This window comes from Entelurus aequoreus, linkage group LG08 (genome assembly GCF_033978785.1).
Source record: "Entelurus aequoreus isolate RoL-2023_Sb linkage group LG08, RoL_Eaeq_v1.1, whole genome shotgun sequence".
Taxonomy (NCBI): domain Eukaryota; kingdom Metazoa; phylum Chordata; class Actinopteri; order Syngnathiformes; family Syngnathidae; genus Entelurus; species Entelurus aequoreus.
This window is the reverse complement of record NC_084738.1, coordinates 61,399,675-61,418,916: the sequence shown is the minus strand read 5'-3', so window position 1 is coordinate 61,418,916 and position 19,242 is coordinate 61,399,675. Positions and strand designations below refer to the sequence as shown.

Genomic DNA, 19,242 nt, shown 5'->3' with positions numbered 1-19,242 from the left:
ACCTAAATGCTAACAGTTTGGGAAACAAAGTTCCAGTTGACTTAAATGCTAACAGTTTAGTTTACAGAGTCAAAAATGACCTAAATGCTAAAAGTTTTGTTAACGGAGTTAAAGTGGACCTAAATGCTAACAGTTTAGCTAACAAAGTTCCAGTTGACCTAAATGCTAACAGTTAGTTAACAGCGTTAAAGTGGACCTAAATGCTAAGAGTTTAGCTAAGGAAGATCAAACTGCAGCCAAGGCATTGATAAAATGCATTAGCCATTTAAAGCGTTTGCTACTTTCCAGGTAAATGTATTTTTTGGACTATTATTACTGCTCCCCCTGTGATCGTAAAAGTAGTTGTTAGGCTGAGTGGCCTAAAAGGTGTTTATGCTGTCCAGAGTAGCGTGGATGTTTTAGCTGCCGCGCTCGTATATCAAAAACCTCTTTAAAACGTTGTCTAGCTCGCTACGCTAACGCTGCAGAGTCTTGCCGAGTTTACAGTTTACGCGGGGAAGATGAGTCCGCTATAAATACAGCAAAGAAAAAAGAATGATGTATGTTTTCTATGAAACTTGTAGAAAATACTTTTTGTAAGTAAGTTGAAAGTCTATAATGTATTTGTTGGATTCTTTGAAACGACCGTGACAAAACAATAATGTACAGAAGAGCTTGTGTTATCAACATGTGGCCGTGCAATTTATGTACATTTGCAGCAAGACCTATTAAAGTTTTATTTAGCTATTTTAAACACTCTGCGTCCACTTTGTTGTTGTCAAGGACTATGATGAGCAACAAAGCAGGAAATGGTGGATGCAAGCTTTGAAAAGTCAAAGTGACCTACATACTGCCTGACTGCAGCCTGCACACTAACAAGGATGTTTTTATTTATGTTGTATAGTTATGTTTGTAGTTTTTATTTACATGTATGTGATGGTTTTATTTATTTTATATAGTTGTCAGTATTTATTTATTTATTTTTTACAAGTAGGTGATGTTTTTATTTATTTTATGTAGTTATATTAGTCTTTTTTTTTTACATGTGTTTATTTCACTTAATATAGTTATGTTAGTTTTTATTTACTTTATAAAGTCATGTTAGTAGTTTTTTATTTACATGTAGGTGTTTTTATTCAGCTTAGTAGTTAGTAGTTTTTATTTACTTCATATAGTTATGTTCGTAGTTTTATTTGGTTATGTAATAGTTTTTATTCACATTTTTCTTTTTTATAGTTTAATATAGTTATGTTAGTAGTTTGTATTTACATGTTGGTGATGTTTTTATTTAGTCGTGTTTTTAGTTTTTATTTACATGTAGGTGATGTTAGTTTTTACTTACATGTAGATTATGTTTTTATTTATTTTATATAGTTATATGTAGTTATGTTAGTTTTTCTTTACATTTAGGTAATGTTTTGAAGAATTTTATAGTTTTAATTTTATAGTTTTATATAATTATGTTAGTAGTTTTTATTTACATGCCGGTGTTTATTTTATTTAGGTGTTGTAATTTTTTATTTACATGTAGATTATGTTTTTATTTATTTTATATAGTTGTATGTAGTTATGTTAGTTTTTCTTTACGTTTAGGTAATGTTTTGAAGTATTTTATAGTTTTATATCATTATGTTAGTAGTTTTTATTTACATGCTGATTATCTATTTTGTACCGTTATGTTTGTAGTTTTTATTTATATGTCGGTGTTTATTTTATGTAGGCGTTGTCACTTTTTATTTACATGTAGGTGATGTTTTTATTTTATGTAGGTGGTGTCAGTTTTTATTTACCTGTAGGTGATGTTTTTATTTTATGTAGGTGATGTTAGTTTTTATTTATTTTATGTAAGTGACGTTAGTTGTTTTTATTTAAATGTTGTTGATGTTTTTATTTACATTTAGGACTTTTTTTTTTAATAAAAGGGATGTTTGTTGTTATTTATATGTAGGACATGTTTTTATTCATTTCATATAGTTAGGTTAGTAGTTTATCTGTTTTATGCAGGTGATGATAGTTTTTATTTTCATGAAGTTTGTGTGTTTTAATTTATCTAGGTGATGTTAGTTTTTATTTAGATGTTAGGTGATTTTTATGGTATTTTTAGATGATGTAGTAGTTTTTATTTACATGTAGGTGATGTTTTTATTTACATGTAGATGATGTTTTTATTTACATGTAGATGTTTTTATTTACATGTAGGTGATGTTAGCAGTTTTTATTTACAGGTAGGTTAGTCGTTTTTATTTACATGTAGGTGATGTTTTTATTCATTTTATATAGTTATATGTAGTTATGTTAGTAGTTCTTATTTACATGTAGGTGATGTTTTTATGTATTTTATATAGTTATGTTAGTTTTTATTTACATGTAGGTAATGTTTTTAAGTATTTTATAGTTTTATATAATTATGTTAGTAGTTTTTATTTACATGTTGATGGTTATCTATTTTGTACAGTTATGTTTGTAGTTTTTATTTACATGTAGGTGTTTATTTTCTGTAGGTGGTGTCAGTTTTTATTTACATGTAGGTGATGTTTTTATTTTATGTAGGTGATGTTAGTTTATATTTATTTTATGTAAGTGACGTTAGTTGTTTTTATTTTAATGTTGCTGATGTTTTTATTTACATTTAGGACTTCTTAAAAAAAAAACATAAGTGATATTCGTTTTTATTTATATGTAGGACATGTTTTTATTTATTTTATATAGTTAGGTTAGTCGTGTATCTGTTTTATGTATGTGATGATAGTTTTTATTTTCATGAAGTTTGTTTTTTTAATTTATCTAGGTGATGTTAGTTTTTATTTAGATGTTCGGTGATTTTTATGGTATTTTTAGATGTAGTAGTTTTTATTTACATGTAGGTGATGTTTTTATTTACATGTAGATGTTTTTATTTACATGTATATGTTTTTATTTATATGTAGGTGATGTTAGCAGTTTTTATTTACAGGTATGTTAGTCGTTTTTATTTACATGTAGGTGATGTTTTTATTCATTTTATATAGTTGTTAGTTTTTATTTACATGTAGGTAATGTTTTTAAGTATTTTATAGTTTTATATAATTATGTTAGTTTTTATTTACATGTTGATGGTTATCTATTCTGTACAGTTATGTTTATAGTTTTTATTTACATGTAGGTGTTTATTTTATGTAGGTGATGTCACTTTTTATTTATATGTAGGTGATGTTTTTATTTATTTTATGTAGATGATGTTAGTTTTTATTTTATGTAAGTGACGTTAGTTGTTTATATTTAAATGGAGGTGATGTTTTTATTTACATTTAGGACTTTTTAAAAAAAATTTGTAGGTGATGTTAGTTTTTATTTATATGTAGAACATGTTTTTATTTATTGTATATAGTTACAGTATGATAGGAGTTGTATGTAGGTGATGTTTTATTTGATTTACGTGGTGATGTTAGTTTTTGTTTAGATGTCAGGTGATTTTTATGGTATTTTTAGATGATCTAGTAGTTTTCATTTACATGCAGGCGATGACATAATGTTTTTATGTATTTTATATACGTAATGTTGTTTATATTTATATGTAGGCGATGATAATTTATATTTACACTTTAAGTGATGTTTTTATTTTTTTATAGGTGATGCTAGTTTATGTTTACAGGTGATGTTAGTTGTTTATGTTTACAGGTGAGGTGATGCTAGAAGCCAGACTGAGCGCGTTGTAGAAAATGAGAGCCAATCCTTTCCACAGTTCTGCTAATTCATCATTTATTTAGCAAACATAGCTTGTCAGCAACTTCATCTACTCTATGGAAGATGGCTGCCCGCACGCTTTAATGATCATCTCTTACATCACGTAGACATCAATAGTTGTGTTCAGTGACAGACGACGTGCAAAGTCAAATATTCGTATTATTTTGTGTGCGTGTTCGACCTGCGACACGTCTGTCATGTTGACCTGCGACACGTCTGTCATGTTCATGGAACTCATCAATGGAGTTAAAAAAAAGAAAATTTGCATGCATTTCTGTGCAAAGTGTCTCCTCAGGATCAACAATTAAATATTAATAATAATAATAATAATAATAATAATAATATAGTACCGTGTATCTCCTGGTCAGCAGTAGTAAAAGCAGCCACACTATGAGTTGCCAGGCAAAGGTAAGCAAAGCTGCCTTGTTGGATCTGCAAGCACATTCTTCATTATTGTTCAAAATGCCAGCACCAACCTTCTCCCGCCTTCAAACCGAATGTAAATGCTCGCCATCGCCGCCTCAGTTCTCCACATTGGACATGAGCGCGCGAGGCTTCCGTCTCGGATGCAGCCGGTAGTCCTGGCTGGAGGCCCTGCGCGTGGCCACCGGCGAGGCCAGCCTGGGGTTGGCGGGGCTGGGGTTCTTCACGCCCTGCGACGTGGACCTGCTGCAGCTGAGCGAGCGCCGCTCCTCCACGCCCGCCTGGGACTCCAGCCGAGCCTCGCAGAGCTCCAGCAGCGACAGCGTCTGATCCTTCGGCAACCGGGATTTGAACCTACGCGCCGCCAGGTAGAAGAAGGCCTCCACGAAAGCCTGCAGGCCCATACCTGCAACACATGGGGGGTGCTTTAGTGGCGTCGCCCAACAATTCTTCACACTAAAAATAATAATTGTCACATAAAGTGATTCTATTTTTCCTGTAAGAAATCGTGTAAATCAGATGAACACAAAACATTTTATAGAGAATAAAATGTGAAAAACAAATGATCAAGTAAATGAATACATTTAACATTTATCACTTTTATATTTATTAAACACTCGTATGGGCAAAGATGGTGAGCTAATAGGAGAGTCACGCAGACGCTACCTTCATACTTCGCTACCATTTCTTTCTTGGGTTCAAATGTGTCTCTCACCTTTGTGGAGAATGCATATATGTTTAAGAGTTATTTCTTTATTCATAGCCATGTTTAGAGCAGCTAGTACTTTTCCTTTGTATATTCTACCAGTTTCTCTTTGTCTTCAGAGGTCTGTTTAGTGTCTTAACCATTGTAATGTGAATACCTGCAACCTGTACGCCTCGTACCATCCAAAATCGCTGCCGTTGTGTCCTTGGGCAGGACACTTCACCCTTGCCCCCGGTGCCGCTCACACCGGAGAATGAATGATGAATGAATGAGTTGTAAAAATGAATGATGGGTTCTCACTTCTCTGCGAAGCGCTTTGAGTGTCTGGAAAAGCGCTATATAAATATAATCCATTATTATTATTATTATTATTACATCCCCCACTTCTTTCCTTATCAGTGTTGCGAGAGGGAGGAGTGGGGGCTTTCTTTGTGTGCAAGAAGTTGGCTCTTCCGTTTGAATGTCAGATCAACTAGAGTAGCCGATATGAATATATTGGTTAAGCTGATCTCCTGAAATTTCAGTAAAACTTGATAATATTCCTATTCTGTCTTGATGGTCCTTCTTACTCAGCATATATGTCATCGAAAGAATTTGGGATTGACCAGTAACTAAAATTCCCTGGGAGGAAGAGCTGGTCGACGAAACACCTTCTTTATCAAAGTGCTGGCACTAGCAACTTTCTTTGGCTTCTTTATGGATTATTTTGCAGTCATAATCAATTTAAAAAAAAACAAAAAAAAACAGACTGAGTCGCCAACGTGGGATTCTTGTTGTTTCAGCCGTACAACAAGCGTCTGAATTATGACACAACAAACTCAGAGGAAAAGTGGAGGCGTGTGATTCCGCTCTTGTTACGTATTCAAGTCAATGAGACAGTGGGGTGCCCTACTTTGTTTCAACCAGCAGAGGCGCTGTGGTGTCAGTCTAGTCTGCTCCCGAAAGAAGACAAGCTAATGCCAACTATGAGACAGTGCTACACAGCAAAAAGTAAGTGTTCAAAAACAAGGAAAAAAAATACAAAAATTAGGGGTGTTTTATTTGACCTAAGCAAAATTATCTCCCAATAGAACAAGAAAATGTGGCTGGTCAAGACTTTCCAAAACAAGTAAAATTAGCTAACCCAAATATACCTTAAAATAAGTATATTCTCACTAAAAACAAGTGCACTTTTCTTGGTAGGAAAAAAAAAAGAGACCTTTTTGCTCAATATGTTGAAAAATATTCTTAAATTAAGTAAATGCTAGTGCCATTATCTTGACATAATGATATGCGCTCGACATCATGATTTTTTTTTCCATGCTTGAAGTAAGAAATGATTACTTTAAAAAAGTAGTTTTATACTTGTGAGTGTTGATGACACAGCTTTGCAACAGTTGATATTCTAGTTTCAAGGATGTTTTACTCAATATAGGTCATACAATCTCAGCAACAAGCTGTAATATCTTACTGAGATAATTTAGGACCAAACCCCTTAAAACAAGTAACCAAAGACTATAAAAATGGGACCCATAACCTCCCTGCTTGGCACTCAGCAACAAAGGGTTGGAGTTGGGGGTTAAATCACCAAAATGATTCCCGGGCGCGGCGCCGCTGCTGCCCACTGCTCCCCAAGGGGATGGGACAAATGCAGAGGACACATTTCACCACATCTAGTGTGTGTGTGACAATCATTGGTACTTTAATCTTTAATCTTAAAACACTGACATAAAATCTGCTTAGTGAGAAGAATTATCTTATCAGACAGAAAATAAGCAAATATCACCCTTATTTCAGATATTTAATCTTACTTGGATTTCAGTTTTTGCAGTGTATGCCTGTGGAAACGGGAGTTCAGAACAGTCAGAAAGAGATCCTCCCACCCAATTCAACTTTTGTTTAACCCTCTGAGGCGTACATAACTTAACAGCAGTTAAGTGCTGCCTGGAGGAAAAACAGTTGAGTATACAAACATTTTGGATTCCTATTGTTCTATTTTTTTTTTGCTCAAACCCCAAATCAATTTCTGTACTAAATAAAAATAGCTAATATGTCATGTTTTTATTTCATTTTAACCTTTTGAACGATGTCCTCGTATTTATTTCAAAACATTTGCATAAAACGAGTTAAGATCCATAGAGCTCAGTGGCCTAGTCGTTAGAGTGTCCGCCCTGAGATCGGTAGGTCGTGAGTTCAAATCCCGGCCGAGTCATACCAAAGACTATAAAAATGGGACCCATTACCTCCCTGAGTCCACTCAGCATCAAGGGTTGGAATTGGGGGTTAAATCAGCAAAAATGTTTCCCGGGCGCGGCCACCACTGCTGCTCACTGCTCCCCTCACCTCCCAGGGGGTGATCAAGGGTGATGGGTCAAATGCACAGAATAATTTCGCCACACCTAGTGTGTGTGTGACAATCATGGGTACTTTAAATTTAACTTAATAGAGTAAATGTTAAATTGCTGGGGTACTGGAGTAGAGAACGGGCATGAGTACACATACGATTATCAATAATTAATTCTGTTTGTTTTATCCTTTGCTGTGTCCGATTCCAAATCTAATGAAAAGTCCCCACCATCATGACGACTATTTCCAACTGTACTGTCATTACACAATGTTATTTGGCATTTTGATAATTTCGAGCTTAAGCTGGAGAAAGATATGGGAAAATATTAATCTAAAAATGTTTTGTACACTCAACTAGGGATGGATTCTGTTCACATTTGAACACATACGGTAGCGATTCTTAGTTTTGTGCATGTTAATATTAATAGTTTTTATTTTTTTATTGCAACATTTAAAAATGAGCTGATTATGATAACTGTTGTCCAGTTGTCATAACTTGTTATATCAAATTTCTGAGTCTCATTGCATTAAGTTGCTATTACAGTCCAAGATGTTAGATGGCAGTAGTGTATGGTTTATTGTGTGTTGTTTTGGTTTTTTTGCGCCCTAAAAAGTGTTAAAACTGTAAGTATTGTACTTATTACGCACCAGCGGTTTGAATGTAGCATGCTGTGGGGGGAGGTGTGGCCAGCGCTGCCTGCAGGAGCAAAGGTCACCGCCTCTGTCCATGGTGCTGAGGACAGAGCACCATCAGACGGGGGCGTGGCAGTGCTGACGGCGAGACACAGCTGGCAGGTGATTAGATTTCACAGGTGGTACGTGTTAATCTAATCATCTGTTGTCTTCAACAGTAAGCGGCCGGGAGCAGGAGGGGAGAGAGGATACGGACGTGACTGAAAAGTCACGTTCTACTTGAGAAAGACTTGGACAAAAATATATGACCATTAAAACTTTGTTAAAACTGCACGCTTGGCTCCTGTGCCGTGTCTACAGTGGAACTGCTAGGAAGCGACTTCCACACATGCATCTTAGTTGTGGTTTTCATTAACACATTTGGAGGTATTGAAATTGCCATGTTAAATCACTAATACTATTCAGTAGCATGTCAATAGAAAAGTCAACGTATATTAGCATCAAGCTAGCACATTTTTGGAAGAGTGGAGCCTTACTTTACTTACATTGGTGCGTTTTGTTTAGTCCAATTGCTTTGTTGGCTTTGAAAACATTACCTAAAGGTAGTTTGGCTGAATCCGCTCTCAGTGCTGCTGGAGTGATCGCCAAGTGCCAAAGTGCGATGAGCCAGCAACCGGGCGTGACGTCACGCCATTCCAGGTTCTGTAACATGGCACCCTTGGATTTTTACGTAAAATTATTTCCCAATGTATTGTTCATGTATGAAAGAAAATGGAAAAAAAAGATGAAAATTGAACACAAAAAAACCCTCTTTGTAAAAAATTTACCTGAAAGGCAGTGCTTATCAAATAGTGGGCTAGGCCCCCCTTGTCGGGGCAAGAGAGGCAGTAGTGTAATAGTGAATATCCTGACACATACAGATAGATAAATAAACAACAAGCGGTACAAAATGGATGGACGGAAGGGGGGGGCGTGAAAAAAAGTATGTCCCCTAGAAAAATTTAACTGAGAAAGTTCCAAACAGCCATTGGGTGGGTAAAGGGGGGTGAGAGGCAATGGCGTAATTATTTTTAACGTTAATAAAAAATAGAGATGTCAGATAATATCGGACTGCCGATATTATCGGCTGATAAATGCTTTAAAATGAAATATCGTCAATTATCGGTATCGGTTTCAAAATTATCGGTATCGGTTTCGAAAAGTAATATGTATGACTTTTTAAAACTCCGCTGTGTACACGGACGTAGGGAGAAGTACAGAGCGGCAATAAACCTTAAAGGCACTGCCTTTGCGTGCCGGCCCAATCACATAATATATACGGCTTTTCACACACACAAGTGAATCCATGCATACTTGGTCAACAGCCATATAGGTCACACTGAGGGTGACCGTATAAACAACTTTAACACTGTTACAAATATGCGCCACACTGTGAACCCACACCAAACACCGCACTGTAACACAACATAAACACAACAGAACAAATACCCAGAACCCCTTGCAGCACTAACTCTTCCGAGACGCTACAATATACACCCCCCGCTACCCTCCCCCCCCAACCCCGCCCACCTCAACCTCCTCATGCTCTCTCAGGAAGAGCATGTTCCAAATTCCAAGCTGCTGTTTTGAGGCATGTTTAAAAAAAAAATTCACTTTGTGACTTCAATAATAAATAGTGCCATGTTGGCATTTTTTCCCATAACTTGAGTTGATTTATTTTGGAAAACCTTGTTACATTGTTTAATGCATCCAGCGGGGCATCACAACAAAATTAGGCATAGTAATGTGTTAATTCCACGACTGTATATATCGGTTGATATTGGTATCGGTAATTAAGAGTTGGACAATATTGGAATATCGGATATCGGCAAAAAAGCCATTATCGGACATCTCTAATAAAAAAAAAATCTTTGGGGGGCTTGACAGAAAACAAAATTGAAAACCACAGCTCTAAGGGTTAAATTCAATTTGCTGCAAAAGTAAAGAAGGAAAATGTCGACTTTGAAGCAAAACATCTTCCAGGTTTTGCGTCTGCTTTTTGCGCTCATTAAAAGTAGGAACTTTGAGCTCTGAAGCGATATGAAGGAATGAAGCAATCGTTTCATCATTCAGTTTTTTAAGGAAAAGATCTTGCAGACTTGCTTGACAGAACTTTAAAAAAAAAACACAAATTTATTTTTTTGAGCTTTCTGGCATTTACACTGGCAACCTCCTGACTCAGAGTTTTGGTCCCCCGAACGCGGTTCTTTACCTGCTTCCCGATAGTCGGGGAAACCTCCGGACCAGCGGCGTGCAATGTCGATGTAGAGGATGTCCACGGACGCCATGCTGAAGTTGCTGCTGCTGAGCTTGCAGTTCCTGCGCACACAACCAAGACGACGGCGATGAGGTCAAACATCAGCTCGGGCTTCCAACTTTCTCGCCGGGCACGCACCTGATGAACATCCGGAACGCGGTGGGGCCCAAGCGCATGTTGCCTTTGACCCCCAGGAAGCGGATGAAGAGGGCGGCGATCCTCTCCACCAGTCGCAGGTAATTGAACTGCCGGTTGTACTTTGGGTAGACCTGCTTGAGACACGGCGAGGGCATGGCGCCGCCTTCCTGCTGCTTCCTGTCCTGGACTTCAGCGAGAGCCTCGACCCCGGCGGCCTTCACATGCGAACTTTGAAAGAATAAATAATAGTTACGTTATATTTGGTAGCCAATATGGGATCAGGCATGGTCATCCTTCACATCTGAACTGATACGGTATCTATTCCTAGGTGCTGGTATTTGTGTGTTAATATTGTTTTTGAGAATAAAATAGATTTTTTATTGTCCATCCATCCATCCATCTTCTTCCGCTTATCCGAGGTCGGGTCGCGGGGGCAGCAGCTTAAGCAGGGAAGCCCAGACTTCCCTCTCCCCAGCCACTTCGTCCAGCTCCTCCCGGGGGATCCCGAGGCGTTCCCAGGCCAGCCGGGAGACATAGTCTTCCCAACGTGTCCTGGGTCTTCCCCGTGGCCTCCTACCGGTCGGACGTGCCCTAAACACCTCCCTAGGGAGGCGTTCGGGTGGCATCCTGACCAGATGCCCGAACCACCTCATCTGTCTCCTCTCGATGTGGAGGAGCAGCGGCTTTACTTTGAGCTCCCCCCGGATGGCAGAGCTTCTCACCCTATCTCTAAGGGAGAGCCCCGCCACCCGGCGGAGGAAACTCATTTCGGCCGCTTGTACCCGTGATCTTGTCCTTTCGGTCATAACCCAAAGCTCATGACCATAGGTGAGGATGGGAACGTAGATCGACCGGTAAATTGAGAGCTTTGCCTTCCGGCTCAGCTCCTTCTTCACCACAACGGATCGATACAGCGTCCGCATTACTGAAGACGCCTGTCGATCCGCCTGTCGATCTCACGATCCACTCTTCCCTCACTCGTGAACAAGACTCCGAGGTACTTGAACTCCTCCACTTGGGGCAGGGTCTCCTCCGCAACCCGGAGATGGCACTCCACCCTTTTCCGGGCGAGAACCATGGATTCGGACTTGGAGGTGCTGATTCTCATCCCAGTCGCTTCACACTCAGCTCCGAACCGATCCAGCGAGAGCTGAAGATCCTGGCCAGATGAAGCCATCAGGACCACATCATCTGCAAAAAGCAGAGATCTAATCCTGCAGCCACCAAACCAGATCCCGTCAACGCCTTGACTGTGCCTAGAAATTCTGTCCATAAAAGTTATGAACAGAATTGGTGACAAAGGGCAGCCTTGGCGGAGTCCAACCCTCACTGGAAACATGTCCGACTTACTGCCGGCAATGCGGACCAAACTCTGGCACTGATCATACAGGGAGCGGACCGCCACAATCAGACAGTCCGATACTCCATACTCTCTGAGCACTCCCCACAGGACTTCCCGAGGGACACGGTCGAATGCCTTCTCCAAGTCCACAAAACACATGTAGACTGGTTGGGCAAACTCCCATGCACCCTCAAGGACCCTGCCGAGAGTATAGAGCTGGTCCACAGTTCCACGACCAGGACGAAAACCACACTGTTCCTCCTGAATCCGAGGTTCGACTATCCGGCGTAGCCTCCTCTCCAGCACACCTGAATAGACCTTACCGGGAAGGCTGAGGAGTGTGATCCCACGATAGTTAGAACACACCCTCCGGTTCCCCTTCTTAAAGAGAGGAACCACCACCCCGGTCTGCCAATCCAGAGGTACCGCCCCCGATGTCCACGCGATGCTGCAGAGTCTTGTCAACCAAGACAGCCCCACAGCCTCCAGAGCCCTAAGGAACTCCGGGCGGATCTCAGAAGTGGACTTGAAGTGGGTGTGGCATGGATGATTGTTTGGCGCCCAATAAAAGACTTGATGGAGGATTCTTCAGTCAGCAGATCCTTGCCACCGAGGAGCTTTTTAACTACCTCAGCAACCTCAGCCCCAGAAATAGGAGAGCCCACCACAGATTCCCCAGGCACTGCTTCCTCATAGGAAGATGTGTTGGTGGGATTGAGGAGGTCTTCGAAGTATTCCCTCCACCGATCCACAACATCCGCAGTCGAGGTCAGCAGAACACCATCCTCACCGTACACGGTGTTGATAGTGCACTGCTTCCCCTTCCTGAGGCGGCGGATGGTGGTCCAGAATCGCTTCGAAGCCGTCCGGAAGTCGTTTTCCATGGCTTCCCCGAACTCCTCCCATGTCCGAGTTTTTGCCTCCGCGACCGCCGAAGCCGCACACCGCTTGGCCTGTTGGTACCTGTCCGCTGCCTCAGGAGTCCTATGAGCCAAAAGAACCCGAAAGGACTCCTTCTTCAGCTTGACGGCATACCTCACCGCCGGTGTCCACCAACGGGTTCTAGGATTACCGCCACGACAGGCACCAACTACCTTGCGGCCACAGCTCCAATCAGCCGCCTCGACAATAGAGGTGCGGAACATGGTCCATTCGGACTCAATGTCCAGCACCTCCCTCGTGACATGTTCAAAGTTCTTCCGGAGGTGGGAATTGAAACTCTCTCTGACAGGAGACTCTGCTAGACGTTCCCAGCAAACCCTCACAATGCGTTTGGGCCTGCCAGGTCTGTCCGGCATCCTCCCCCACCATCGCAGCCAACTCACCACCAGGTGGTGATCGGTAGAAAGCTCCGCCCCTCTCTTCACTCGAGTGTCCAAAACATGAGGCCGCAAATCCGACGACACAACTACAAAGTCGATCATGGAACTGCGGCATAGGGTGTCCTGGTGCCAAGTGCACATATGGACACCCTTATGTTTGAACATGGTGTTCGTTATGGACAATCTGCGACGGGCACAAAAGTCCAATAACAAAACACCGCTCGGGTTCAGATCCGGGCAGCCATTCTTCCCAATCACGCCTCTCCAGGTTTCACTGTCGCTGCCAACATGAGCGCTGAAGTCCCCCAGTAGAACGAGGGAATCACCCGGGGGAGCACTCTCAAGTACTCCCTCGAGTGAATCCAAAAAGGGTGGGTACTCTGAGCTGCGGTTTGGCGCGTAAGCGCAAACCACAGTCAGGACCCGTTCCCCCACCCGAAGGCGGAGGGAAGCTACCCTCTCGTCCACCGGGTTGAACTCCAACATGCAGGCTCTGAGTCGGGGGGCAACAAGAATTGCCACCCCAGCCCGTCGCCTCTCACTGCCGGCAACGCCAGAGTAGAAGAGAGTCCAGCCCCTCTCGAGAGAACTGGTTCCAGAGCCCTTGCTGTGCGTCGAAGTGAGTCCGACTATGTCTAGTCGGAGCTTCTCCACCTCGCGCACTAGCTCAACCTCCTTCCCCCCCAGAGAGGTGACGTTCCACGTCCCAAGAGCTAGCTTCTGTAGCCGAGGATCGGACCGCCAAGTGCCCTGCCTTCGGCTGCCGCCCAGCTCACATCTCACCCGACCTCTATGACCCCTGGTATGGGTGGTGAGCCCATTGGAGGGGGGACCCACGTTGCCTCTTCGGGCTGTGCCCGGCCGGGCCCCATGGGGACAGGCCCGGCCACCAGGCGCTCGCAATCGTGCCCCACCTCCGGGCCTGGCTCCAGAGGGGGGCCCCGGTGACCCGCGTCCGGGCGAGGGAAATCTGGGTCCATAGTTTTTATTTGTCATTGAGGTCTTCGAGCTGCTCTTTGTCTGATCCCTCACCTAGGACCAGTTTGTCTTGGGAGACCCTACCAGGGGGCATGTAACATTTAAAAATTAGCTGATTATGATAACTGCTGTCCAGTTGTTATATCTTGTCTTATTATTATTACATTTCTTTGTCTCAATAACAGTTGCAAGTCCAAGACGTTGGAAGCCAGTAGTTTATCATTTATGGTGTGTTGGCAAGTCAGTTCAGTCTTTCCGGTCCAGCCTTGTGTTGCACCACAAAAAAAGTGTTTATACTGCAAGTAAGTACTTATTACACAGCAGATGTTTGATTATAATGGTATACAGCTTGAGTTTTCATTAACACATTTGAAGCCGTTAAAATCATTATGTAAAACCGCTAATGCTAATCAGGAGCATGTCGATAGAAAAGCCAATTTATTTTAACATCTAGCACACTTTTGGAAAAGTGGAGCCTTACTTTATATATACATATATATATACACACATATACATACATATATACATACATACATATACAGGTATATATATATATATACACACCGGTATATATATATATATATATTATATATATATATATATATATATATATATATATATATATATATATATATATATATATATATATATATATATATATATATATATATACGCACAGATACAGAAACATAGATATCTGAAACAGTTATCCAATGTATGCATCATAGTGTTTGTAGCCAAAGCTAATGGTAAATGGGTTGTACTTGTATAGCGCTTTTCTACCTTTTTTTTTTTAAGGAACTCAAAGCGCTTTGACATTATTTCCACATTCACCCATCACACACACAAATTCACACACTGATGGCGGGAGCTGCCATGCACGGCGCTAACCAGGCCCATCAGGAGCAAGGGTGAAGTGTCTTGCTCAAGGACACAACGGATGTGACTAGGATGGTAGAAGGTGGGGATTGAACCAGTAACCCTCAGATTGCTAATTTACAACACTTGTCACCAACAACAACACCAACAACAACACAGAGCTAACATCCATAAAAATAGGAAAATAAAAAGAATAAGGCAAAGAGGAGTCGAAAATAATGATAATAGTAATAATACAGACAAAGTGCAAACTAGATGAAAGCCAATAATAATAATAATAATAATAATAATAATAATAATAACACAGACAAAGTGCAGACTAGATAAAAAAAAACAATTAGTAAAAATTAGTAAAAACTAAACATGGGAACAAGATTGTTGCTCAACTAGCCACAATTTTGTTTGTTTTTTGAAAGTGCAGGTCTACTTTTCAAAGTGTCAGGTAGAGAGTTCCATAGTTGTGGTCCTTTTATTGAAAAGGCAGTCTGGGCAAAAGCAGTTCTACGGAATGGAACGCAACAGTTGCCTTTTGACGTTGCTCGGGTGGTAGATCTGGTACCACTTTGCAGTCTTGCAATTGCTTTGCAGAGCAATTGGGGAGCAGAGTTATCCAAGCATTTAAAAACCAGTTTGACTGTGTGTAACAAAATAAAATTGGTAAAACTTAAAATATTGTATTTGGTTAAAATTTGGCAATGATGATATCGTATACTCTTCTTGTCTAGGACTTTCAAGGTGCGGTTATAAAGACACTCAATGGTCTTGATTGATGACTGCTGTGCCTGGGACCATGTAGTTAAGCCATAAGATATGTGTGAAAGAATCATTGAATTCATAAAAGTAAAAGCACAGCTAAGAGTTAAGCCGTTTCTTATCATCTTAAAACAGCTTAGATTTGCCTTCAGGGTTTTACACATTTTCTTAATGTGACTTTTAAAATGTAGTCCCATTTGACCCTTCATAAGAAATCACATCCAGAGTTCTATTATTTAATGTGCGTACGTACAGAGATGCTTTCCTGCCGCAAGGGTCCACCAGGCGCAAAGTATCCCTGATCACGCCCACTTTGACCTCCTCGTCCACTGGGCTGTGAACACACTCGAAGACTCCCGGCGCCACCTGGAAGACAAACGTGGGGAACTTAGCGCCGCCGGCGTAAGTAGTGTCGTACGTTTCACCCTTTTACCTCCTGCTCGTGCTCTATTCTCATGCTGGGGTTGGAGTTGACCTCCAGCAGGACGGGCTTCAGGTTCTTCATCAGGAGGATGTCGAAACCTAAGATCTGATGCACAAACGCACATTCCAGCTACGTGCGGCTGGATTTTTACGGATATCTTCAGCGCACCGACCTGGAAGCACGTGGGTCCAGGCTTCCCAGGCGGGATGTCGGCCTGATGGTACACTTTCAGTTCAGGCACCACGGCGATGACGGTCTTGATGACCAGAGCGATGATGTCCGACCACACGCGCTTGGTGTCCACACCCTTGTCGGCCAGCCGGTGCAGCACGCTGGAGAGCGTGCGCTTGCTGCCCGTGCTCTCACTGTCCGAGTGGATGAAGTTGTCGCTGTGGACGTTGAGGGAGTAGTTGGTCAGGTGCATGAAGACCTGGCCCAGGTTCTTTTGGCTCGGCTCCTAACGCGGAACAGTCATTTACAAAAGGTAAACATGGTAGGCTACACTGCAAAAACTGAAATCTAAGTAAGATTAAATATCTCAAATAAGGGTGATATTTGCTTATTTTCTGTCTGATAAGATCATTCTTCTCACTAAGCAGATTTTATGTTAGAGTGTTTTACTTGTTTTAAGGGTTTTGGTCCTAAATGATCTCAGTAAGATATTACAGCTTGTTGCTGAGATTTGATGACCTATATTGAGTGAAACATGCTAGAAACTAGAATATCAACTGTTGCAAAGCTGTGTCATCAACACTTAACAAGTATAAAACTACTTTTTTTAAAGTAATAATTTCTTATTTCAAGCATGAAAAAAACCAAATCATGACTTTGACACAATTGTGTCTCATAATTAAAACGGATGACAGCCAAATGGACTTTGCTGTTTTATTTTCAATGAAACAATGGAAAATATGTACTCATATAGTAGTACAGTTGGCACAGTACAGCAAACTGACAGTTAATATTTAAACATTTAACATGTGACATTTCTAACAATTTTGAACAGAAATAGTTCATGCACATTCAGATAAATTCCTCAAAATTACAATTAAAAAAATTTTGGCCAGGGTTCCGGGCTGAATATATGCGCACTAATTGACTGAAAGAGCACGCACTTGGCGCGATGATGTCATGTTGTCGATGGAAAAATGCATTTTTAGACCGTATGATTTGCCTGAGCGGCTAGTAGACCCAGAGAGTAACAAGCGGTTGCCTTGTTGAATTACCATTAAGATTGAGATAAACTAGTTTTTAGTATAAGTAAATGTAATGCCGAGCGCATATCCTTATGTCAAGATAATGGCACTAGCATTTACTTAATTTAAGAATATTTTTCAACATATGAGCAAAAAGGTCTCTTTTTTTTTTTTTTTTACCAAGAAAAGTTCACTTGTTATTAGTGAGAATATATTAATTTTAAGGTATTTTTGGGTTCATTGAAGTTAGCTAATTTTACTTGTTTTGGAAAGTCTTGACAAGCCAAATTTTCTTGTTCTATTGGCAGATAATTTTGCTTAGTTCAAATAAAATACCCCTCATTTTTGTATTTGTTTTTCTTGTTTTTGAACACTGACTTTTTGCAGTGTATAGGCTACTAGGAGCTAGCAGCTACACAACGGCTAAGCACACATGATGGATACACATAATAAATGTCCTTAATCCAGTACTTCTCAATGTATGCCAGGTGGTGCGTGTGTGATCCCGGGAAATATGATGCTATAAACCCTGCTTCGAAAAGCTGTGCACTACAAAATGTGCTCAGTGTAGCCATTAATCCTGACTTCCACAATTTAATAAAAAATTTAAAAAGCAACACAAATTGTTTTATTCATTTTTGTTTTGGAGGTTAAAGTGTTTTATAATTTGTGCTCCTTGAATGAATTATTATTTATTGACTTTATTAAATTGTATTTGTCAGTATCAAATGGTTCAAGTCTTGTGTTGGTTTGAATAAAGATACAGACTAAAAACACTGTTAATAAAGTTATTATTTGTCCTAAGTTGATCTATATTTCTTTTTTCTTTAATGTTAATAGGGACACAATGTTATGCAGAGGTATACTTATAGGAGGTTTATAGAGAAATTACACTATTTAAAGTCGCTGCGTTTTCTTATTACTCGGGGGCCTAACAGAAAATAACTGAGAATCACCGCCTTCAGGCAGGGGACTCTGGTCCATCCAGACCCACACCTCCCACCACCTGAACAGTTTTTTCCCCTCGGCCATCAGGCACATGAACAATAACAAGATCTGATAGCTCAGTTACAGCTCATGTTATTCTATTCTGTGTTATATGTTGCACGATTGCGCCAAGTAAAATTCCTAGTTTGTGAACCCGTTTTCAAACAATGGCAATAAAAACTCTTCTGATTCTGATTCATTGAACAATATTGATGTCCAAAACAGCACGTGTCATTATAAACAAGTACCAAATAATTATAGTTGTATATTACTTACTTATATTGTAGCGTCCCGGAAGAGTTAGTGCTGCAAGGGGTTCTGGGTATTTGTTCTGTTGTGTTTATATTGTGTTACGGTGCGGATGTTCTCCCGAAATGTGTTTGTCATTCTTGTTTGGCGTGGGTTCACAGTGTGGTGCATATTTATAACAGTGTTAAAGTTGTTTATACAGTCACCCTCAGTGTGACCTGTATGGCTGTTGACCAAGTATGCGTTGCATTCACTTGTGTGTGTGGAAAGCTGTAAATATTATGTGATTGGGCCGGCACGCATAGGCAGTGCCTTTAAGGCACGCCCCCAATATTGTTGTCTGGGTGGAAATCGGGAGAAATTCGGGAGAATGGTTGCCTCGGGAGAGGCACTGAAATTCGGGAGTCTCCCGGGAAAATCGGGAGGGTTGGCAAGTATGAATGGGAGACGCAACTGCTCTGTACTAGAGATGCGCAGATAGGCAATTATTTCATCCACAATCGCATCACAAAAGTCGTCATCCACCCGCCATCCACCCGAACCAACATTTTATCAAAACCACACCCGCCCGCCACCTGCCCGTTGTTATATACTGTATCTAATATAGACGATGTAAGGCATTAGTGAGGTTAGAAAGCTTTTGCCTGTTAAAGAAAGGAGACTGATCCAATGCAGCAGAGACATTCAATGCGTGCCACGCATTAATATCTCTTGGCCACGCATTAGTGGCTAAGAGATATTAATGCGTGATAATATTTATCATTATTATAATATTATTGTCATTTCCATTAAGAAAGTGTTGACTATTGTTGCCAATGCCCTCAGATCAGGAGTGCGTTCCTCACTTTGTGTGCGCAGTTGCAGCAAGCAGAACGATGCTTTTAAGAAG

At 40.6% G+C, this 19,242-nt stretch overlaps 1 protein-coding gene across 1 annotated transcript in view; it reads right to left on the bottom strand.

Annotated features, from left to right (window-relative positions):
• Nucleotides 1-529: 529 nt before the first annotated feature.
• The window catches only part of ttll11 (tubulin tyrosine ligase-like family, member 11), a 34,878-nt gene continuing 16,165 nt past the window's right edge, over nt 530-19,242 (bottom strand). The window contains exons 5-10 of the mRNA XM_062057013.1: nt 16,094-16,378; nt 15,931-16,026; nt 15,751-15,863; nt 10,224-10,451; nt 10,041-10,147; nt 530-4,531 (exon numbers count right to left, since the gene is read on the bottom strand). Coding sequence (XP_061912997.1) covers nt 4,224-4,531; nt 10,041-10,147; nt 10,224-10,451; nt 15,751-15,863; nt 15,931-16,026; nt 16,094-16,378 — 1,137 coding nt within the window. The 3' untranslated portion in view covers nt 530-4,223. The remainder of the gene's footprint in view (nt 4,532-10,040; nt 10,148-10,223; nt 10,452-15,750; nt 15,864-15,930; nt 16,027-16,093; nt 16,379-19,242) is intronic.